The sequence below is a fragment of the Coccomyxa subellipsoidea genome (assembly GCF_000258705.1).
Source record: "Coccomyxa subellipsoidea C-169, whole genome shotgun sequence".
Taxonomy (NCBI): domain Eukaryota; kingdom Viridiplantae; phylum Chlorophyta; class Trebouxiophyceae; family Coccomyxaceae; genus Coccomyxa; species Coccomyxa subellipsoidea.
In genome coordinates this window covers 554,949-576,951 of record NW_005178021.1, presented here as the reverse complement: position 1 = coordinate 576,951, position 22,003 = coordinate 554,949, and the positions used below count along the sequence as shown (strand labels likewise).

General features: G+C 51.6%; 7 protein-coding genes across 7 annotated transcripts; 3 read left to right on the top strand and 4 right to left on the bottom strand.

Moving 5' to 3' along the window:
* Positions 1–482: 482 nt before the first annotated feature.
* Positions 483–7,794, bottom strand: COCSUDRAFT_20380 (hypothetical protein; the record flags this gene model as incomplete). Its single annotated transcript, XM_005643212.1, has 15 exons — positions 483–714; positions 980–1,224; positions 1,675–1,833; positions 2,244–2,393; positions 2,771–2,977; positions 3,276–3,481; positions 4,120–4,243; positions 4,770–4,992; positions 5,263–5,440; positions 5,757–5,880; positions 6,106–6,275; positions 6,516–6,722; positions 7,033–7,123; positions 7,357–7,558; positions 7,682–7,794. The coding sequence occupies 15 exons, from the start codon at positions 7,792–7,794 to the stop codon at positions 483–485; spliced, it is 2,631 nt and encodes an 876-aa protein (XP_005643269.1).
* A 428-nt stretch (positions 7,795–8,222) lies between these two features.
* On the top strand, positions 8,223–9,797 carry COCSUDRAFT_31601 (Fcf1-domain-containing protein; the record flags this gene model as incomplete). Its single annotated transcript, XM_005643211.1, has 6 exons — positions 8,223–8,519; positions 8,683–8,730; positions 8,865–8,970; positions 9,102–9,227; positions 9,356–9,490; positions 9,705–9,797. Exons 1-6 carry the CDS (start codon positions 8,449–8,451, stop codon positions 9,795–9,797), a joined length of 579 nt encoding a protein of 192 aa, XP_005643268.1. The 5' UTR covers positions 8,223–8,448.
* Positions 9,798–10,063: 266 nt separating this feature from the next.
* Positions 10,064–11,318, bottom strand: COCSUDRAFT_54867 (hypothetical protein). The gene is made up of 3 exons (XM_005643210.1): positions 10,981–11,318; positions 10,707–10,788; positions 10,064–10,599 (listed from the first exon to the last, which is right to left on the bottom strand). The coding sequence occupies exons 1-3, from the start codon at positions 10,994–10,996 to the stop codon at positions 10,431–10,433; spliced, it is 267 nt and encodes an 88-aa protein (XP_005643267.1). The 5' UTR covers positions 10,997–11,318; the 3' UTR covers positions 10,064–10,430.
* A 292-nt stretch (positions 11,319–11,610) lies between these two features.
* On the top strand, positions 11,611–13,776 carry COCSUDRAFT_60030 (hypothetical protein; the record flags this gene model as incomplete). The annotated part of the gene is made up of 6 exons (XM_005643209.1): positions 11,611–11,662; positions 12,207–12,517; positions 12,663–12,767; positions 12,898–12,968; positions 13,133–13,274; positions 13,540–13,776. 6 exons carry the CDS (start codon positions 11,611–11,613, stop codon positions 13,774–13,776), a joined length of 918 nt encoding a protein of 305 aa, XP_005643266.1.
* A 454-nt stretch (positions 13,777–14,230) lies between these two features.
* On the bottom strand, positions 14,231–15,699 carry COCSUDRAFT_60029 (hypothetical protein; the record flags this gene model as incomplete). Its single annotated transcript, XM_005643208.1, has 5 exons — positions 14,231–14,326; positions 14,529–14,645; positions 14,876–14,991; positions 15,107–15,227; positions 15,562–15,699. The coding sequence occupies 5 exons, from the start codon at positions 15,697–15,699 to the stop codon at positions 14,231–14,233; spliced, it is 588 nt and encodes a 195-aa protein (XP_005643265.1).
* A 360-nt stretch (positions 15,700–16,059) lies between these two features.
* Positions 16,060–17,691, bottom strand: COCSUDRAFT_38534 (hypothetical protein; the record flags this gene model as incomplete). Its single annotated transcript, XM_005643207.1, has 6 exons — positions 16,060–16,081; positions 16,315–16,492; positions 16,732–16,903; positions 17,131–17,301; positions 17,419–17,485; positions 17,615–17,691. 6 exons carry the CDS (start codon positions 17,689–17,691, stop codon positions 16,060–16,062), a joined length of 687 nt encoding a protein of 228 aa, XP_005643264.1.
* Positions 17,692–19,128: 1,437 nt separating this feature from the next.
* COCSUDRAFT_45190 (Zinc/iron permease) lies at positions 19,129–21,278 on the top strand (the record flags this gene model as incomplete). The annotated part of the gene is made up of 6 exons (XM_005643206.1): positions 19,129–19,203; positions 19,364–19,484; positions 19,723–19,943; positions 20,254–20,394; positions 20,658–20,813; positions 21,096–21,278. 6 exons carry the CDS (start codon positions 19,129–19,131, stop codon positions 21,276–21,278), a joined length of 897 nt encoding a protein of 298 aa, XP_005643263.1.
* Positions 21,279–22,003: the final 725 nt, after the last annotated feature.

Below are 22,003 nucleotides of genomic sequence, written 5' to 3'. Positions count from 1 at the left end.
ACCATTTGACTCAAACACTGCCCTGGTCTCATGCAAGAGCACGCGCTCGGCTGGCCGCCTGACTCCAAGTTAGTCCTGCCACTGGGAGTCCTGCCACTGCTCTGGGCTTAGAGAGCTGATGTTCCTGTGCTGCTCTGCCTGACTCTACGCAATATGTCAAGGCTCCTCTGCTGCTCTGTCACCGCCAGACTCTTCAATTCCAAAGCTCTGCCATGGCCTAACAGCGTCGAGGCTGCCTGACTCCTGCCCCTGCTCTGCCCCAGAGAAACTTCAAGGCTGCTCTGCCCCTCGCATGCTCTTCGCAAAGTCAAGGGTCCTGCGCTGCTCGTCCACTGCTACGGTACTGCCATGCCACTGCTCTGCCATACAAAGTCAACTTTCCTGCGCCGCTTCTTGACCGGCTGCTGTCCGAGCTGTGCTCTGCCACTGTCGTGCCCTACACAAACTCCAGGTCACTGCGCTGTTCTGCCAATGCCAAGCCCCTAGACAAAGTCCAGATTCTTGCGCTGCTTCTTGGCCGGGTGCTGGTCTCCCGCGGCGTCCTCGTCCGGCCGGAAGCGTGCGGCCGTCTTTGCGCGCAGCTCATCCAGGCCGGCCTCGTCAGCCTCCGCCCATTCCACCACCAGCCGGCGCCCGTACAGATGCGTGCCAGCCACCGCCTCAGCCGCGGATTTGGCCTCCTGCTTTGTCAGGAAGTCCACGAACGCAAAGCCCCTGCAGGTGGGCACACATGCATGTCATTTGGCTTGCATCCTGCTTGCAGAGCGTGCTTCAGACTGGTGTCTGCAGCTCTGCTTGAAGTGGAGCACATGCGACAGAAAGAGAGGGACTCCAAGTCATTCAAACATGCTGCATGCAAAGTGTTCAATTTTTTTTTTGCAATTTCTAAACAGGGAAAACTGAACTCATGAAGCAGGACACTGGAAGAGTGAATGCAGCACCCATTGACTGCAGAGAGCAGAGGGTTACTAGAGCGCACCTGTGGCTGCCGTCAAACTTCTTGGGCAGCCGGCAGCTTTTAATCTGCCCAAAGGGCGCAAACAGGGCGGCCACGTCCTTGCGCGTGGCTTCAAACGCCACATTCCGCACAACGAGCTTCGTCCCCTTGGCCTTGCCGGTGTCGGCAGCGGCCGCCGTCTCTTTGGCAGAAGGCTTTGCAGCCTTGCCGCCCACCTTGCGCAAACTGAGCTGCAGCGCCAACTTGTGCCCGTCCAGTATGGACCCCTGTCGTGGCACAAGGAAACAACATTCTTTCCTGTGCATTCATCTGCAGAAGCAGCCTTTCATGGAGAATGAAAGGATGAGTCCATGCAACATTCTGTGCAGAGGCAGCAAGTACCAGGAGCAGTTCAAAGGATGAGGCAGAGGACAGTTGGAGCAGATACTATCGCTGTACTGACAATGCCACCATGTGCCACAATCACGGCTTGTCAAGGACCCCTGGGGGCCACAAAGGATTAGATGGCTCCGCACTATTTCAAGAGATATTCTTCATGTGACGGAACCTTACTCGGACCTTAGTCAGACACGTCGGGGAAATAACATATTAGAGGAGCCCACCCCTCCTAAGGATAGGGTTACCAACAGTCAAGAATGCAAATGCCGACGTTCACGTTTCCCTGTTCATCCTGCGGCTGCACTTTTCCTAGTCTGCTACGCCAGCCAGGGGATCACCTGCTGCTTCTTGATGGCAATCTTGGCGACGTCCTCAGAGGAGCATTCGATGAAGCCGAAGCCCGACGACAGCGGCTTGCCGTCCGGGCCCTTCCTCTTTGCCACGCTGGCTGCGCGGATGCTGCCTCCCGCCGCGCTCACAACCGCGTCGAAATGCGCCTGCCCAGACACAGGGATGAAGATCAGTACTGCAGTGCAGCTTTTGTGGTCATAGTGGACTGCTGACTGGACTGCACCTATACTAGACAGTACAACCCCAGGAAAGAATGCTACCAGATGGTTCCTAACACTCCTTTCCTTTCCATGTAGTGGTTAAAGCACTGGCAGCTGCAATCCCTTAGGTGTCCAGCATACATCTTGGTAGTCATGGACACTGCTAAAAAGATAGGTCAGATTGACCACAAGGGGCACGGCTGGGATGAGTTGTGTTAAATCACAGGTCAAAGAATGATAGCATGGTAACATGGCCCGCTGACCTGAGGCAACTCACCCTCAGCATGGCTGGGTTGAATGGTGTCAAAGTCCAGGATGAGCATCTTATTTTGCCCCGCTGTGCTGAGGTGACTCACCCTGAGTGTGGCGTCGGTGGTGGCAAAGGCCAAGTTCTTCACATAGATGGTGGTGGACTCTGCCTCGTCATCGCCAGCTGGCAGGTCAGCCACTTCCACCGGCTCATCTGTGTCAACCTTCTTGGCCTTCTTGGCAACGACGGCCTGCGCCTGTTCACACAGAGAGCGGGAATTTCTATCAGATCCTCTGTAGCTCCGTTGTTGAAAAGTGCGCAGTGGGCTACCGGAAGAATCGGCATAAGAACCCAATAGGCTACAAAAGATGAAAGCATCGTTCAAGACAAGGCTCAGCTCAGCTTGGCTTCGATCACACACCAAGAAAGACACACCACAATGGCTGTATAACGATGGAACATAAACAGCTAAGTCCAGGGCTGGACAGCAAGGAAGTCTAGACACATCAAGATGGTGTCCCATCAGGGCACAGCCTGGTAATTACATTCCAGTTCCTTGGAAGCCAGGTCCTTGTCCATGGCTCTGATTACCATGGCTCAATTGTTTACAAAGATGAATTACCGCGAGCTCACCTGGAGTCGAGGCTGCAGGGGCGCGTCAGGGCTGAAGACATCGGCGGGTGCCCACTCCAAATAGAGCGGCACAGACTGGAAACGTTTGTAGGCCAGCGCCTTGAATGCCCGGCGCGCGTCGGCCGCCTCTGCGAACTGCACAAGCGCCAGTGTGCGCGTTGGGGGCAGCACCAGCCGTGCTATTGCCCCAAGCTTGCCAAAGGTCTCCTGCTCGCCACAGGGCAGGGCCAAGATTGTCAGCATGCATCAGCTCAGATGGCCAATGCACATGCATTTCTATGCGCGCATATATTGCAAAAAGCAGGAGCTAATCGGTGCCCAGATCGCACATTGGCATCCCCCATAGTACCCACTATTCCTGACTACATTCACATCAAGATGGCCAGGCACAAATACCAAAAACCTTCTGACATGAGGCACAAAACCAGGAGCTCAGCAGGACACTTTTTCCTTCTTGTAGGACTCATGAAAGCCACAGAGCTAGATCTCCTAGGAGAGTGCACACCTCCAGCTCGGCCTCGCTGGCAGTATACGGCAAGTTCTTGACGAGTAGTGTGGTTGGGCTGCGAGCGACAGCTGTCTTTGCGGCCGCCCTGCCACCGGCCGCAGCCGCCGCCTCAAGCGCCGCCACGTCAACGCCGGCCTCGCCAAGCGCGCGCTTAGTCATTGCTATTACGTGCGTCTCGCCTAACGCCATGCGCACCGGCAGATCTGCAGCCAGAACCCACACACCCTTTAGATTGGAGTAAAGGGATATTATTAGGATTTATTCGGTCTTCGAGGTCACCCCTTTGGTCTGATTATTGTAAAGGCATTCCTCTAGCGAAACAGCCCACAATATACATGCAGCTGACAGCGTCCCTGGATTTGCACAAGCAAGCAGTTGGCTGCATTTGGTCTGCGGGCAAGCCCTTGTTCACACGATACTATACGCACAACATGAATACTACTGTATATGTCCATCAAAGGCTGCCAGATCGCTACCCTAGATGGCTCAACTTTCAATTCACATTTGCTGCTGCAGGTGTTGTCGGCTATGGTGAAGCAGCCAGGCAAGGCCTCCCCCTACCGCAGGACTTGGAGTGTTGCCCACATCTGGACTGGGCGGCTGCTGCTCATTGTGGGCATCACTGTACTCCAGCTCTCGTTTGTCCTCTCAGAATTGAAAGGTGTGCTTGCCATGTCATGAGAGCACTTGCAATACCATGTTCATCACATCCAGCATGTTCTCTGGTGCCCAACATAAGAATGCCTATTTCAGTGCATGCGGCTGCAGCTGCGCCCAGATGGACTGAGTGGATCCTAAAGTAACCCTGTTGCGAGGTGAAGCGGAAAACAGAGGCACGCACCGGAGGCATCGCGGTCGAGCAGCTCGGCCCGCGAGACGCCGTAGTGTTCCGCGACTGCTGCCGCCACCGTATCCGGCCGCATGAAGAGAGTATTCCACGCCGCGCGGTTTCCGGCGCCCTCCCTCTTCTCTGCCTCCTTCTGCGCCTTGAAGCCGCCGCTGGCGCCCTTCCCTCCTGCTGCATCCTCCTCGCCCTGTGCATTGTGACTGGCACTCACTTGAAAAGCCAATTGACTGTCATGTCATGGCTCCAATGTAAGGTGCATGTCCAGCTTGCAAATGGGCCAGCCCTTTCATTTGGAGTGAAACAAGCCGCACCACACATTCGCTGGCTCTGGTGAGAAGCGCCAGAAACCATTGGGCAGCCTCTGAGTGGACAAGTCATGAGTGGCAAATGTGTGGCATCACGGACACAAATGGTGCATTCAGAATTGTCTCAATGGCCTTAGGGGGCATTCCATCTGCGCCAATGATTGTGCATAACGCTCTTGATATCCTCTATATGTCTGTTGATATCCTCTATTGGCTGGAATAGGCACAAATTCTGCAATTTCTCCCCGACCTGTACAGGCCTGCATATTGCTGGTTTGACATTCTTTTTGTCCGTGCCCTTTGGAGAGCACAAAAGTCTTGCATTAACCGAGGAAGCACGCAAATGGAAGTAAGGCAGGCCAGCTGCTTTCGCAGCAAAGAGTCCGTGCGGGGGCGTGCCTCGGCCTGCGCTGCGCTGCGCTGCGGCGGGGGCCGGTGCGCGGGGAGCACATGCAGCAGGCGGCCCTGGAAAATGGACTCATCCAGCTCCTCCTTCGCTGTGATAGCATCAGCCACCTCCTCATATTGTATCAGGGCAAAGCCCTTGGACTTCCTCGTCGCCCTGTGCGCATCCAGAAATTGATTGTCAGTGTGACTGATCATTACTACCTTGCTGTCCTAATACCCGGCAATCAGACTATTCCATTAAGAAAAGGAACGAAGCGATGAGCGCAGTCATGTAGAAGGAAGCTTTGATGTTTGCACTCTTATATTCTGCAAACAGTGCACACATTTGAGGCACGCTGCACCAGGCATGCAGACCCTGTGTTTAATATACTGACTGCAAGGAGAACCAGCACTGAGGGATTGGAATGGAGGGCAGAGTCCTTACTTGTCCACAACGATGTGCACCTCGGAGAGCTGCCCGTGCTGCCCAAAGGCCTCCGCCAGGTCAGCCTCGGTCGCTGAGTACGGCAGGTTCCGCACAAACAGCCGTCCGGTCTCCTCGATTCTTGCCTCCTTCGTCTGCGCCCTGACCTCCTCCGCTGCGCTCCCTTCTCCGCCAATATCTGCGTGTCAACGGGACTTCTTTGTACTATGACCTGACAGATACCTGCTGCCTCTGCTGGTGCATGCTTATACAATTATGCAACACTCGACACCCATCAGGCATCTCGCTGCAATGAACCGAAGACTTGGGTGCACATGCTTGAGAAGCATCATCACTCAGAGCAGTGCACATGACAGCTGCTTTGAAGGGCCGGGGCAGCTATTTGCTGGCATCCCCAACGCCTGCCCCTACTCCTAACAATTGTCTAGCTCAGAAAGAGCGGCTCAGGAGCGTGTAGATGAAGTGAGACACACCTTGTGGCCCATGCGCAGCACTGGTGCCGGCCTTGCCATGGCTGCCCATGCGATCAAGGTCCAATTCGTCCCCGTCACTGTCATCGGACGCCTCAGCGCCAGCCTGCTGAGCGGCAACATCCCCTGCATGCACCGCTTTTCTTTCCTTTCCTTCCCTTTGACACATGAGTAAAACAGATCAAAGAGCATGTGAGCAGTTTGCTCCCTTGGTAAGGTCTTCCAAGCAAGCAGAAGTCAATGCACAGAAGGACTCAGTCGCCTTGATACCGTCCTTGTGTGGGCCCGCTGCGGCTTGATGTTAACTACGCTGATGCTTACTTACTGGTGAGGCAAGAACACTCTGATCCTCTCACTAAACAATTCAATCAACAATAGCATAGGTGATAGACACTGCACCTTCAATTCCTGCGTCTTCATCCTCCAGATTGTCCTCATCTGAGGCCGACTCGTCAAAATTGCCGGTCACCCTCGAGCGCAGGTAGTCCATGTCTGAAACACCAGTATCCACCACCGCTGCATCCTTCTGGGCAGGGACAGCCTCTTCCTCTTCCTCCTCTTCTGAGCTGCTGCCTTCCTCTGCGAACACAATCAACCCTCGTTTGATACCCACATGCAGCACTGTGCAAATCTGCATTGCCAAAATTCATATTTCAAAAAAGTCTCGCTGTTTCTGCATGAGCTGAGGGCCTTGATAGGTGCTGTTTTCTTGACCTGAAGCATGCGGTGCTTTGTTTCAGCATTGCTCACCTGCCTCCTCCTCGGTCGCATCCTTCCCCGGACGCATCTTTCCGCCTTTGCTTGCTTGCCGCCTATCCCCTGCCAGAGCCTCGCCGCCGTTGGATGCCTCAGGGGCAGTGCTGCCAGCCTTGCCGGCGGCGGTGCGCGTCTGCGCCGCCGCCGCCGCCAGCTCAGTATCTTCGTTTGACCAGATTGCGCCGGCGCGCCGCGGCTGCATCAGCTGCAGGAACTCCGCCAGCTTTGGATCCTCTGCAGACAGAAAGAAACGCGTCAAAGTACACGCCTCAGCCAGAAGACACCTGATACAAGCCGGTCTTGCTACATTATGCAAGTCATCTGCGTGTTCTCAAGCCTGGGCTCCAACCCCAGGCAAGGCAGAGGTTAGCTCGAATGGTGAGGAAGTTAATGACGCTGTCTCATCTTAAGGATCTTGAGTTGCATGGCGCCAATCTAAATCTTGCCTAAGGGTGCGAGAGCCACTGCACAGGCATTCACTGCATCCGCAAGTACTGCTGTTTTGATAGCTAGCTGTTCCTGGAATGAGGCATTGATTTCGCACCTTCTTCGGGTGCTGTGCCCCCCATGCGCTGCTGCTTCTTCAGCTTCTTCAGCTCCCGGACGCCCTTTGGCTTCTCCTCATTCTCCTCATCCTGTCAACATAACTTTACATTAAAGCGTGCGCATACACCTTCAACTGCCAGGCTGCCTGTGTGGTTCCTGGTAGATCCTGGTCTCTGAAAATGAACATCAGCCTTGCTTGCCACTAAAGTATTGCGCATTATACCTGACACACACAACAGCTCTCTGCACTGCGTTGGTGCAAGGGTGGACTTGATATTAGATCGCGCATTAGTGATGGGCACGCAAAGAGTCAAACATGCACCTGATGCAGCTTCTGGTAGCGGCTGCTTCCTTCCGTGTACTTGCTCCAGGCACGGGGCAGATGGCTGCCTCTGAACTTTTCAGCGAATTCCACAGTCAGGCGCTGTGCCCCCATGAAGGAGCGATTGAAATACTTGACTGCCGCCTGCGCTTCAGCCACTGAGCGGAAGCCCACAAAGCCAAACTGCCTGGAATGCCCATCCCTGCAGAGCAGCATGGCAAGCTGAGCGTGCAAAGGCTTGCCAGAGCCAATATTATTGCCGAAACCAATGGTCTTGTATGACAGTTGGGCCAGGACATCTCAGAGTCCAAGGAGGGAGGCTCACTCTGTGCGCATGATCTTGGCATCTGTTATGTCTCCCTTTTCGGAAAAATGCTCGCGTAATTGCTGGTCTGAGCACTGCTTCGGGAGGCCCTTAACGCAGATGCGCGAAGTCATCCAAGGCTGAGGGCCCTCTTCTTCCATGCTTGATCAGCTGGGTAGCTCGTCGATGCGGGTCTCACTTTCAACCGTGATCTCGATCAGATTTACAGCATGTACCGAGTTATGAAGCTATCTGGAAGAGGGCGATGCGCCGTACACAGCTATGTCACCAGACAGAGAATTCCTTCATAGCGCCGCGCAAGTTTTGAGTGCACCTTCTATAAACTGACACACCAGATCTAACAACAATACAGTAGATCAAGCGAGTGTATGTATTACTTAGTACCTCTGGTGTGACACCAGTGGTGTTTCTTACATTCGACATTTCCAGCCACTTTCGGGCTTGCGTGTTTATGGCCTGGAACTCCGACATGGCTCGCGCTTGACATTAGAAGAGAAAGATCCTTCAGCACAGATCGGTGGAATTACAATTGGTGATCTTCGGATAATAGGCAATCGAGTCTCTAAGCTGTGATCGCAGCCTTATTCAGTTTTGACTTAGGAGTGAGCACAGAACGCAGTCTTTGTTGTCGTTTGAGGAGCACCCATTTTGTAGCCTCGATAAAGGAAGTGTTGAACTCACATTTTATTACTGTATCATCTTGTACTGGTTTTGCATAGAATACAGTAGCGACAGTTTGTGAGGCAGATCCCTCCCAGACTCTCAGGATGGGAAAGCAGAAAAAGACTAGGAAATTTGCAGAGATGAAGCGGCTACTCAACCCAAAGGACATTAAACCGTGAGTATATATCTTACTCGATGGCGCCTTTGTAGAAATCTTTAGTATTGCCGTACTTGTACGATGTTGTTGTACTAGAAATTCTTCACTGACGCCATGATAAGGTATGTTCTTTGAGGTCGAGATTATTCTTACCGTTGTTGAGCAGTTATATTTATCGCAGGCCGGAGAAGAAGATTACGAAGGACTCAGAGAAGGCAGTGCGCCATGTGTGAGTGCCCTGCCTGAGGACTCCCAACTTGCACGCTGAGAATGTTGGCAGTGCTCCCTCAGGTGCTTTTGTGCCTAATTTTTTCACTTGCAGGCGTTGAATTTTGAATTTGAGGAATCCTTTCTGCATCACAGGGACAAGACACCAACGGCCCTGTTCTTCAAGTACAACACCCAGCTCGGGCCCCCCTACCAGGTCCTCCTGGATACCAATTTCATCAACTTCACCATCAAAAATAAGGTAATGTTTTGTCCTTCATGCTTTGATGCCAATTGCAATGATGCATCAAGTAGAGCTTGTAGTATTTACATGCAGGGCCAGGAATGAGGGAGTTAGGTGATGTGTGCTGAATTATCATATTTTGCTCGCAGATCGATTTGGTGGCTGGCATGATGGATTGCCTATATGCAGAATGCACACCGTGCATCACAGACTGCGTCATTGCTGAGCTGGAAAAACTGGGCCAGAAATACCGAGTGGCTCTGAAAGTGGCCAAGGTGAGGGAATTGATCCTGGTCTCAATCATGCAGGCCCTGTCCAGAAAGGGGGGCATGCCACTTTGACCAGGCTGGGTGACTTTTGTGTCGCTGGCAATTTAATTTACAAGCTTTGTCTGCTTTATCAGGATCCCAGGATAGAGCGGATACCTTGCACACACAGCGGCACATATGCAGATGACTGCATCTGTGAGAAGGTGAAGCAGCACAGATGTTACATCGTGGCTACCTGTGATCGAGACCTTCGCAGGCGCATAAGGAAGGTGAGTCAATGGGTGGCAGCATGTGTCGGTCATCGTGTGTGATGACAGGATATCTTGTCCAAGGGTGTATGGAAGTGAGCAGCAGCACTGGGTGCCACAGCATGTCACCAAAGCCATGCTGTTACTGACTTTCCGACGGATTTTGAGCAGTGCAAATTGGGCAAGTGTGATAGACGGTGGTAGACAGCTGATTTGCTTCTCTGGCATGGTGCAGATTCCTGGAGTCCCGATCATGTACCTCCAGTCGCATCGCTACACAATTGAGCGCCTCCCAGAAGCCACAATGGGAGGAGCACCGCGCGTGTGACGGGCTCCATGATTACTTTTTGCAGCTGCAATGCGGACGCTTGAGCTTTAGCACGCACTGCTGAGTTGGAGAGGCATACTGCATGCCGTCACAAAGCGGCTGTAAACTTTTAAGTCCATTCATCTGCAGAGACGTGTTGATCAACAGTCTGAGAATGACACACACGGCTCCGAGTTGCACGCAGTATCATTGGATATCAGAGGTGATTGATTGCAGGATGACACATGCAATCTATACAAGCGACTGATATTCTACAGATTGCTTATGGTGGGCAATTACTTTGTTACAGTAAAAGTGTGGAAAGCTGAAGGACACAAACACATCCTGTCATTGCTGTGCACGGCGCCGGCCGGCAGCTCTAGAGCTCAAAGATGTTTTGACCTTATCATTCAATTGCGTACAAGCAATACAGGCAGAGCCCTACAATTTCGACTGGCAACTTCCTCTGTTCTTGAATTATGGAAGCAGGCACCCTTTAAAAATCCCAAGAAATTTCAAGGTCCCAAAACACCATGTTCTCTCGCTGTACTGCTTGGGAATCAATGTGCAGCTGCTGAGCATGTGTGCAATCATGCCTGCCGAAATTATGCTCAGATTTCTCATAACTTCTCCACTTTCTTGGTGGCGCTGGCTTCAGGATCGCTTGGCCTTGAAGCTGTGATAGCAGGTACCCACGGCGCACAGGACAGCAATGGCACCATAAATGGCAGCGACAGTCCAGCAGTTGTGCATGGCTGCTGCTCTCTGTTCCTGGTATGAAGGGTGATCAGGCTCCGAGGTGTCATACCATTCACCCAGGTACCTGCAGTCACAGCTTGTGCTCAAGGAGAGATCTTTGATCGAGCGCCCACAACAGAACACCAAGCATGTCCAATGTAGCAGGCATGAAATTGAGTAGAGGAGACTCACTGGTATTCATTCTTCAGCATAAGGGCCATGGCTCCCATGAAGAGGGAACCGAATATGGACATGCCCAGGCAGAACATAGTGCCTGCAGCAGTTACACCCATCGTCAGAATGGCATTTACTCAGAGTAACGAAAATGTGCCGATGTAAATTTTGGATTGACTCCTGCGGGGATTGGGACAGATCATCGAAGAATTGAGGGATATGCGTTGCATGTCACTGATGTACATCTGTAGGGCGCAGAGCGAAGAAGCACACAGAGCTGTTTGCCACGAACCTGCTGGTCCACACATCTTGCGTGGCTGTGTATCAGATCAGCACCTCGCGTGCTTTCTTGCAGCTCCAAAGCTGATACCTTTGCTGGCAACCCTAAGAACTGTCTTGCTGATACAAGCGAGTTGAAGGGAGCCTTCAAAATCTATGATAAAGTTCGGTGCCCCTTTGCCGCAACAGATCTCAATGTATAGATCGCAAATCCGACCAGAAGCAGATACCAAGCTTGACCTGTGTTTTGACTACGGATTGTTCAGTCAAAGAACCAGACAAAACTTGTCGGAATGCGAACGCCTTTTCGCAATTCACAAACACCAATACTTCAGAGCTCTACAACTTTTCAATCTCCGTTTTTCCCTCAAAGCTCACAAGGCTGGAGCCAAGACACTCCACACTACACCTGATCAGGCTTTCGGAGAGCTTATAAGGAACGCCGCCCCCCAGACGTCTCCTCCTCAACTCTCAGCAGGAAGAAGGCAAGCAATTTCTGCTTTAATGGGCTGTTCAGAAACTTCCTGAGCCTGCCAGTGCATAGCAGCGTTCATCTCAGTATTCACATAACACGATCCTAGCTCAGCCATTGCGTATTCGCGGTGATTCTTATTTCGGAACTATGAAGGCTGCTGCAGCGAGAATGCCAAGGATCGACCCTGATCTAAGCGATCCAGAGAGCTGGGACACATCTGGTGAGCACAAAAATCCGAAATGTAGCCAGATTAGTACGTTCGGCTTGGTACATTTGTGCGCTGCAAATTTTGCTGCTGAAGAGTATCGCAGGATGCTATAAAAGAGGACAGTAAAAGTCAAAACTTCGAGAAAATATTCCTGTCAATGCACTCCTTTAATTGACAGGTCTTGACGTGGAGATAGTGCTGACACACCGTGTAAATGTCTGGGTGGCCTCTCGTATCTAGTAGTGCATTTGAGCGCAACTAACATGTTGCAGGTGATGAGAGGGACGATCTGGCACAAGAAACGGGCGTACAACATGCTGGTGTCTTGAGCAGCGGGCGCCAACAAGCCCCCCATGATGACGCCAGTGAAGGTTGTCCCCTCTGTCAGGACCCTCCTGGCTAGACATGCACCTCAAAATTATGGGACATCTGAATTTCTGCAGCGCAATCGCCAACTCAGCTGGGGCAGCAGCTTGGAGTTCGGAAGAGCCATGCACGGGACTGTTGATAGATGCAGGTGGCACGGTCAAGACAAGAGAATTCTGTTGCTCTACAGGTGAAGGCGGAGAGGACAGCGAAGAAGATGACGGGGCAGAAGCAGCAGGTGTGGAAGATGGCAGCCTGGACATTGGGGATGATGATGGGAGCGACAGCGAGGCCGACGAAGAGATGGGCGATGAATTTGAGGAGGAAACTGCTGCGGAGGAACGGCGCAGGTCACACAGCGATGCCTCCGCCAGTGACAGCGAGGGCGAGGGAGACAAGGGAGCCGAGGGCGCAGCGGCAGGGGATAACAAAGCCGCCTCCTTTGCGCGTGCTTTTGCCAAAATCATGGCGACTGGGGGCACCCAGAAGGGCATTCTCTCGGTGGGCGTACTGCTGCAAATGTGCCCACAAAATATCTCACCCACTGGTGATATCCAAGTGTGTTGCATATCAGGTGGTTCAGGCGATCAGTGATGTGTTTCCCTTTGAGTTGTATTTTCTTATCGTGTGTGCTGCATTTCCGCAGGCGAGTAAGACTTTGAAGAAGCGCAAAGCCGAAGAGGTGGAGGCGGCAAAGGCTGACAGGGAGGCCAAGGTGCTGAAAAGGGAGATGCGAAAGAAAGGGCATGCGGTGAGATGCTTGTCCTCAACATCAGCTTTAACACCAGTGCGATGTTTGCACATACCCTGTTCCGATTTGCAGGAGTGCAGAGCAATGGAGTTGTGAGGCATGCTGATGTGGTGGGGGTTTGTCTATGCAGGTCATTCCAAAGAAGGGCCAGGATCCGCAGCACGACATTAAGGAAAAAGCTCTTGCCCGAATAGGGACCAGGTATACCCCATATAAACCGACAAAGACTGGAAGCAACTTGTGAGGACGAAGGGATGTTTCTAACATGGTGCAGCATGATTCGCCCTCCATCCAGGGTAATCTGCTGGTAGTTGATGGATAATACTACAGTATTCAGCATGGCAACTTGAAATTCATGGTTGCAGGGGAGTGGTGCGCCTGTTCAACGCTGTGGCAAAAGCCCAGAAGCAGCAGAAGGCGGCGGCGGAGGGAACAAAGAGGAAGGCAGCATCTGTCAGCAAGGCCAGCTTCTTGGCAGAGCTGCAAGGCCAGGCCACAAAGTCACAGGTGCGCAGTTTAGACCTATTGCCATCCCGGTATATTCATGATGCTTGTGCTCTGTGCTGTATAAACATGATTGCTCTACGTTCAAGCTTGCTCATGCCTTTTGCTGTTTTGCTGTGACTTGATTACCCCGAGGCATCCATGTGGCCCTACTGGGCGCTATGCCCTGCCTCATACTGCTTGGACTTTCCCTGATTTATATGCATAATGCGTACGAGAAGAAGAGATATCAAGAGTGTTAGACAGCTGTTTGTATGATACGGTGCAGGTATCAGAGAAGCTGGTTCCAGTGAAGGCCTCACAGTCAGGGCCTGCAGCGAGGGAGCCAGTGGAAGCTGCAAACACAGGGAGTGGATGGGCAGTGTTGCAGGATGAGTTGGTGGGAGTGGCAGGCACTGGGACAAAGCTGAAAGACTGGGACAAGGCCATGGAGAGTGAGGAGGATGATGATGTGGCAGGCAAGCGAGAGGGTGTGTCAAGCAGCGATGAAGAGCCAGAGTGGTGATTACTTATGAACTGATTGAAGCAGCTTTACCACACTAGGGTCTTGAAATAGCTTGGAAATCCATTGATGATGATTTCTGTGCCAGACCTTGCTGCACATTGGAGCAGGTCCAAAAGAGATGTAAATGTGTGATAAAATGGAAAACATAGGGTGACACTCTGAAACCCCAGAGTCATCACCAACAATTACAATACATTGCACATACACCCATTCCATTGTTGTTGGCACAAATTGTCTTTGCTGATCAGATTGGCAAACCATTCATCATAATAAATCTTCCAGCCATCAAAACATTTCAGAAAATCAAGCGTAAATGGTTTATCAGTCTTCTCTCACACTCTATCATCAGATATTGCATCAAAACCAGCATTGATCTCCACTCAATTTATCTTCTCAGACACCAGTTCTGTTCCCAAACATTCATCTGTAAGTTTCAAGACTCGCTCCAGACCATTCAGGGCACCAGGCCTGGGCCTGCCTTCCATGTCTCCACAGCAATCAGCAGCGCAAATGCCACCATGGCAATCCGGCCGTTCACAACCTCTGCTTTCTGCGCAGCAGAAGACAACATACACTCAATACACGAGCCGCTAGCATCAGCATTCCATCGGCATAGCACCAATTGCACTGATAAATGCTTTCACAGCAACACCTTTCACTTGTCTACTGACTGCAAAGCGGCAGAGCATTGCGCAAAGCTGGTACTGTTTGGTACTGGTGTTACCGAGGACAAAGAGTGACACGTATCACACCTGTGTGAAGGGACCAGCTCCGTCAATGTTCAAGTCAGCATTCCTCAGCACGGGTGCCAGGGAAGCAATGACGATGGTGGCAAAGGTGCCCAGGATCAGCACTGGAGCCTTCTGGATCTGCAGGCAGCACCGCAAACCTTAGAGAGATATTATGACAATTCATTGCTTGCCACGGGACAGACGAAGTGCCAAGTTTTGTGGGGTGGGGTGGACACAGCATTGCAAAGGCTTGTCAACCGCTGGTGTGCCAGACATTGCAGGCCGCAAGGCAATCAGCACCCATCTATATCATGAGGAGCAGTGTTGGAAAGGATTAGATGGAGGATTGACAGTGCAGCAATTGTCACCTGGATGAAGACTGGATCCCTGGTGGAGAGCTCAGCTCCAAAGGCAGCGAGCATGCCGAGCATGGCTGCACGAGAGTTGATCAACTCTGGGAGCAGGCCAGAGAAGGAAAGGACCTCTGCACAAATCGGAAAATTCGTCAAATATCAAGGGAACCTGTACTGGAGCAACAACGTTGCTGTGTCCAAGATGTGAAAGTGCAAGAAGGTACTGAGAGTCATGCAAAATCTCACCTGAAACGTCCCCCTTCGGAGTCTTGATCTCTCCAAGTGCCTGCTTCGACCTGTTCCCGGGCTGCTCGTTCAGGTTCCCGAGGTCCAGTCCGGAGTTCTCCTTTGTTGCCTCGACGAACTCCTGCAAAATAGCGACGCACCATTGTGGCTTGAGCCTTGGAAAGTATTTCAGCAATTATTGACCGTAATCAGAATTCAGTGGATAAGGAGACTTCAATGATGTCGCCTCTAAAGAACAACAAGGTCCAGCTTCGTCTCGTAACCCGATGGGGCCGACAATTAAAGGATCCCTTCCAAGAGGCAACGGCAATTTCCAGTAGAAGCATACACAACACTCCGGATTATAATAAGACAATATCCTTTTTTGAAAATATGCAAAGAAGTCAGTCGCATCGAATGACAGTTCTGCATAACGCACATGCCGACTCGGTGCACAAAGAAAAAAAGAAACGCACCTTCGTCTTCTCCTCGATCTTCTCTCCAAGACCCTGCTCGGCCCGAACTGTGAATGCGACTCGGCGAGCTGCTGTTGTGCGGGCGGGGAGGAACGCTGCCTTGGTGCTGCCAGGAAGGCGCAACGCGCTGGAAGTCATTGACAAAGCCACCATGTTGCTCGTTGATTGTGGGCGACGATAAAAATAGCACGACGATCAAATAGCACTTATTATATTTGCGGTTTCTTCTCTCTTTGTACAGAATTGAGTTGTAATGTTCTTTTCGCCTTCTGTGGAACTCGACAAGAATGCGCCGACTTCCAGCATCACAGGAAGCTGCCAAAAAATAGAATGGGGAGGCCACAATAACTGGAGAAGCAAAAAGGAAGGTGGAGGCACATGAGCCTGGCCCTCACGAGTGTCTGCTACTCAAACCAGTCTCAGATCATATAACAAGGATGGTATCCAGCAGGTGCATCTCGATCTACAAAATGTAATACCTTGTTGTAATTGATACAACTAATCAGCGTTACAAATTGATCTAGCAACACACCGCATGCGCAGTATTGACTCAGGCCTTCAGAAGTCTGAATTACATTCAGACGCACAGTCCAGCTAGGGATCAGAAACTACCACTGACAGCGTGCAGTACAATCCTACCAATGCATGCTGCATGCGACATTCCCATGTGGTAAATATAAACGGTATAGTCAGCCGTCGTCATCGCGCTCCTGGGAGCTGCGTTTGAGGATGGACGTGTCAATGGCAGATTGCTTGAACAGCGGTGACAGCCGGAAGACCAGCGCAGCCGCAAGGAAGGCAGCCGTATTCATGAGCACTGGTATCCGGTCTGAAGTCCTGGTCACAATTGGACCGATGCCAAAGCTAACGAACAGCGTCCCCCACAATGGCGAGAACAGCAAAATCCAAATCCATTTCCTTTGCACAATCCCTGCACCGTCATCAAACTCTACATCTCGTGCAGTTTTCACATGCAGCAATCAAACTTCACCCCAGGTCTGAAGACTGCAGAGCAGACGCAATGCAGCACTGTGCTAGCGTGCGCACACAAGGTGCATTAGAGTACAGACATGACACGCTGTCGCATGTCGCATGTCGCTGAAAATAGTGTGGGCACCAAAGTTTAGGTTGGATGAAGTATCCAAGGACAGACTGGCATGGCACACAAACCTTCAGGCTGCAGTCTAGAAGCATAGCCCGCAATGAAGCCGCCGATGACTGACGTGATGAGCGTGAGCTGGTACTGGTTTGGGGGCAGCCCGGGCACTACTGCACACCCACCCGGCCTCTCCAGACACTCCACCAGAGCATCCACTGTGCTCATTACTGCTGCAGCCTCCCCCTGCACCCCCAAATCTTCCCTCTCTCACCAGACCCTTTGATGTGAATATGGGCCACCTGGTCGCCAGCGTGGAATAAAGACGAAATTTCATTGGGGGGCACTCTTCGTAGGACCAGCTCATCACATGAGCTCCAGGCACTTTCGAGCAGAGCTCAGGGCAACTTAGGTACAATTAGTGCCGGCAACTTACGATACACAAATGGAATTTTCTCTGGAAATCAGCGCACCTCTTCCCTAACATAAAAGAGGTTGCCGTAGCGCGACTGGAGCTCCACAAAGAATGTCCGGGACAGCAATCTGTTCACCTCTGCGCCGCTCCGAAATTGCAAGATGTTGGGGCTGGTGGGGTCTACGACAATCAGCGAAGACCTTGAGTCAAGCTGCCAGCCTGCTCTAATCTGCACCAGCATACAATTTCAATGAATGGCAGGTATCTGCCCTATTTCACCCTCTTGCATGGCAGCGTGCAGAATAAGTGTGCTGTGTCAGTGGTCATTGCAGAACAGGATCCCCACTTCGTCTTCGGAGGGCCCAGCTTTGGGTCCTGGCCGAGTGAGGAGTCGAACTCTCCATCCTGAACGCCTGCGTATATGCAGCACCTTATCAGGATCCATTGTCCCCAGGCATGATGCATCAGCCCCATTGCAAGAACCCATACATGATCATATAAATGAATCTTTAAAGCCACTGGAAGCGGTGGGTGTTGCTCACTCCTCCAGATTTCTGAGCTTGTCTTCCAGCTCTTGCTCCCGTCCGGAAGGTACGACTCTTGCAAGATCTAACTGCATGTACACGTGGGGTTCAGTAGGATAGGAAGCCGCGATTCTTGTAGCCCAAGTTGGGCCTTAAGAGACAAGGAAGGGAGTTGGGCAGGAAGAGCCCCACACCACGGGTACATCGCTTCTGATCGATTGCTGCCCAATCGTTGCTGCTCCCGATTCAAACGCAGTACTGCAGAGGGACGCGGTCAGCGCAGCGGCCGCTAAATGTTTTGCAATGGACTTGAACAATCCGATGCCGTGAACTCGTCGTTGGCTAGTTTCTTTCGAAAGGCTGGTTTCATTTTGTTCGATCATTCTCTTGTTGTGACATGAAGCATAATATGGGGTAATTGCGCCCCAAGAGGTGAGTGATGGAAGCAAAGAGAGGCCATGAGGAGTTAGTGTAGATGCTTGTGTGAATTCGCCTGGGGCGACATGGAAACGAAACATCTGATTCATCTTACAAATATCAACTCAGACCGGATCTCACTGGGAGAGATCCAAAGCGCAATATGGATTGAAAGAGAGATGGAAGGTGGGATTGTGCATGCATGCGATCTAGTCAGATTGCGGCTGCAGGGGCGTGCCAGGTCCCATGTCGTTCATCACCTCGCCTGATGACCCAGATCAAACCGTTCTGTGCACATTTACAGGCATAAAGACAAAATGAAACCTGCATGTAATCTTTCAAGTGAATCCTGACGAACGGCGCTGGTTCATCTACTGACATTTTGAGATCCTCCCCGGAGCATGCCCTCTGAAAATCACGCTCTTGAGACCAGCGCAGTCTTCGTCAACGAGACTATAATCTAACGAATTATTTGTAGGCCCCCCTCCATCATACTCACACAGTTTTATCTGTCTATACTGACTTTTGTGTTTGGCATGGTCAATGGCCCAAGCACACGTCTGTGAGGATGCCTACTTGGATCTTTTCTTACGCTTTTTCCTCAGTACAAGTATTTAATCTAGTATGATTACAACCGTCATCGGTGCAAAACTGTGTTGTCTTGTGCCTTGCAGATCTTATTGTCTAAACTCCATCGTAACCAAAGGACCCGCTCCAAGCAAGGCCAGATCAACACGTCTTGGCCCTCCTATATCTGGCACGCTCTATCTTTCATTGCTAAATTTCCTCCAGTTATGTGTTTGGAGCATGAAATCGTTCTTGCAGGACGTGGAGGGTCCCTAGAGCAATTCAGTGCAGTGAAAGTTTCTGCTTGTTGCCCTCGCAGGATAGACAGAGGAAAATTCTATCTTAAGCCACCTATTCCTAGATCTACTGATATCTGCAATTCGATTGCCATGCAACCAACAATGGACTGCTCTGGGCGTGATTTCACTCCAAGCTGAAAGGATCACATTGCTACGGGCTCAAACCTTCCCAGGACCCCTCCTGTCCCCGGCCCCGAAGCTGCTGCCAACAGCATCTGCAACTCATCTGCGCCAGCCACCAGCAGCAAAATGGCGCTCAGCACAGTGTGGCACCTTGGGGTCACATGCGTGGTCATGTTTCTGGCTGCCCTAGGATCTGGCATGGTGCCCTTACTAATGGAGGCAAGCCACTCTGACCCTGTTGGTGGACATCCATGCCACTGATTTCATGCCCTGCATGCAAAATTTGCCTTGAACCATGCACCTTTTTGCTGTGTCTGACGCAGAAAACCCAGCTTGATACTATAATGCTGCATTGGTGCAGGTGTCTGAAGGGAAATTGGCTGTGATGGGAGCGCTTGGTGCTGGGCTGCTGGTGGGCACAGCTCTGTCTGTGATCATACCCGAAGGCTTCCATGCTTTCCAGTCCGCACAGCACGAACCAGGTATGTCACAGTGAACTGCTCGCTTCTTCATATTCACAAGGCTGGCATACAGCTGCCATGGAACAGCCCAATAATTTGGAAGCCATCATGCATGACATCTTCATGCATTTTGCCATGCTTGTGCACATTTTCAAGGACACATTTTGTAGTTGCATGACGGTCCGCACCAGAGACATGCATGCATTATTGCTGTGAGTTCTGGAAATTATGGCAGGACATCTGGTGTGCCTGTTTGCAGGTGTTGATCTGCCCGACTGGTCCGTGGGAGCCATTCTAGTGGCTGGCTTCTTGACTATGCTCCTGCTGGACCATGTGCAGCAGGCAATGGTAGGAGGGGGTCATGCACATGCACATGCGCACACTCCTGTAAGCAGCAGCGGCAACATCCACGCGCTGCGTCGCGAGCATGACCACCTCAGCGATGGGGATCCTGAGGATGAAACTACCCATGCCCAGAGGGTGAGAGAGTCCGCAAACCAAAATTCACCACTATTGCTAGCATTCCGTTGCATCACCTTTCTGAAATGAATGTGACCCTGGCCTGCAGTCAAGCAGTGAGTCACAGACACCTCATGATGGGCAAGCAGGATCATTGCTCACATGAGCTTGCCAATGACATGCATGAACAACAAGGGGCCATGATGACACAATGCACACATCACAGGGCACCACCAACAATCATTGTGGTTCTGTCTCGCCTGTTTTCCTAGAATCACCAATCCTCGCCGGGATTATGTCTGCGACTGAGGCTCACTTCTGTCGCATTTAGGGGCAGAGCGAGGCAGCGAGCAGGGCGTTTGTGGGCCTGCTGGTGCATTCAGCGGCGGACGGCTTCGCAGTGGGTGCCTCCAGCGTCAGCACGTCCGCATCCCTGTCCTTCCTGGTGGCGGTGGCCATGGTTCTTCACAAGGTGCTTACCCTGCACAATCCTCGCTGCTCCCTGCTCCAATGCATGCCAGAAGTTGTCTCATCTTTTCATGACTGATCATCTTCTGACATATCATATACACAAGTTACCTGCTCAAGTCTTGCAAATCAAGTTTACGGTAGGAAGGACTAAGAGGCCTGCTGTCCTACGAAACGTTGTCTTTTAAATGGAACTCGTCATCTTCTCTGCATGGAGTATGGTTTGCCCGTCTGAGAAATGCAACTATGTGTTTGTGTAATGTGCAGGCACCGGTGGCGTTTGGTCTGTCCACCTACCTGCTGAGCGCGCGCTGGAGCTGGCTGCGCACGCGTGGCGCCCTGCTACTCTTTGCCGGAGCCTCCCCTATAGTCGCAGTAGCCACTTTCATCCTGATCAACATCGCTCCCGTGCTCTCCTCCCAGGTATGAACCCGTGTCCAGGGACGATCTGTTAGATGCATGGTGATCTGACCTTTCAGCTGCCTGATTCCCACGGCATTTAAAAATTGGGGTCTCTGAAAACGGTCATGGGGCCAGAGCTGATCCGTTTGGGAGCATCAAAGATACTGCAGACTCAGTATCGCACTGTTGACAGAAGCGTCATCAGCCTAGAACTTTGATCGGGACTTCACGGCTGGCCACGGTGGCCGGATGGCAGAATGACAGTGTGCAGATGACTAACAAAATTCATGTATGCATGCACAGGAGAACATAGCGCTCTGCGTGCTCTTCTCGGGAGGCACATTCCTGTACGCGGCGTGCATCCATATCCTCCCTGAGATTATGGGCAATAAGGGCAAGCTGAGTCGTGGGGAGCTGGCAGCAGTGCTGCTGGGCAGTATTGTGCCCATCGTTTTCAGTGCCTTGCAGGGCGATCACCATCACTGACCTCTACCTGAGGGCAAGCTGAGGCGCTTCTGCATGAGTGCTGCAGTGTAATAGTGCTTTGACAGGGCTGTGTGAAAGGCCCAAGGGCGTCCTGCCAGACCCCTTGTGGGCGTTTTTGATCCACTCCAGTTAGTTTGTCACCTGCCTTCCACTCTTGGCTGGCAATGCGTATTTTGGGTGGACCAGAGGTGTATTGAAATTCAACAAGCCCATGGTAAGAGTCAGACGGCATATTGAAGAAGATGTCAAACCCACGAGCGACCCTTAAGCTGCCCTTTTCGCATGGGTAGTGGAACTTCTTAAGGCCGGCCTCGCAGCTATTACTAATTAATCCTTTACCTTCTTCTGTTTGTTCTGTGCTTTGTGCTCTTCTGTTCAACCCTGTCCAAGATTTTGCCAGGAGACATCGTTATAATCTAATTAGTAGAATCAGATCAGTTGAATAAAACCCATGTAGGGCTGCAGCAAGACATGTGGATCTTTAATGCATGGAGTGGTAGTCTAGAAGAGGAGGCTGAATCTGCTTCAAGGAATGTCCTGCTGCTGGATCATATGGTCATCGGAGAGTGGCAGACTTGTTTAATCGTCTAGTATTCAAATTCAAATTTCGATTCGAATTCACACAGTTTCATGGTCCCATTCTATAATTTCGAATGTCTGTTGTTCTCTATAGATCTATGACTGCTGGCCGCTCGCACATGTGATGCATGTGCATGTCTCGTTAA

Bases quoted from the DNA above. Each gene is read 5' to 3' on its own strand.
- COCSUDRAFT_54867 (XM_005643210.1), bottom strand. The intron at 10,600-10,706 runs GTGAGTCTCCTC...CTGTGACTGCAG, and splicing joins ATGCTGAAGAATGAATACCA to GTACCTGGGTGAATGGTATG.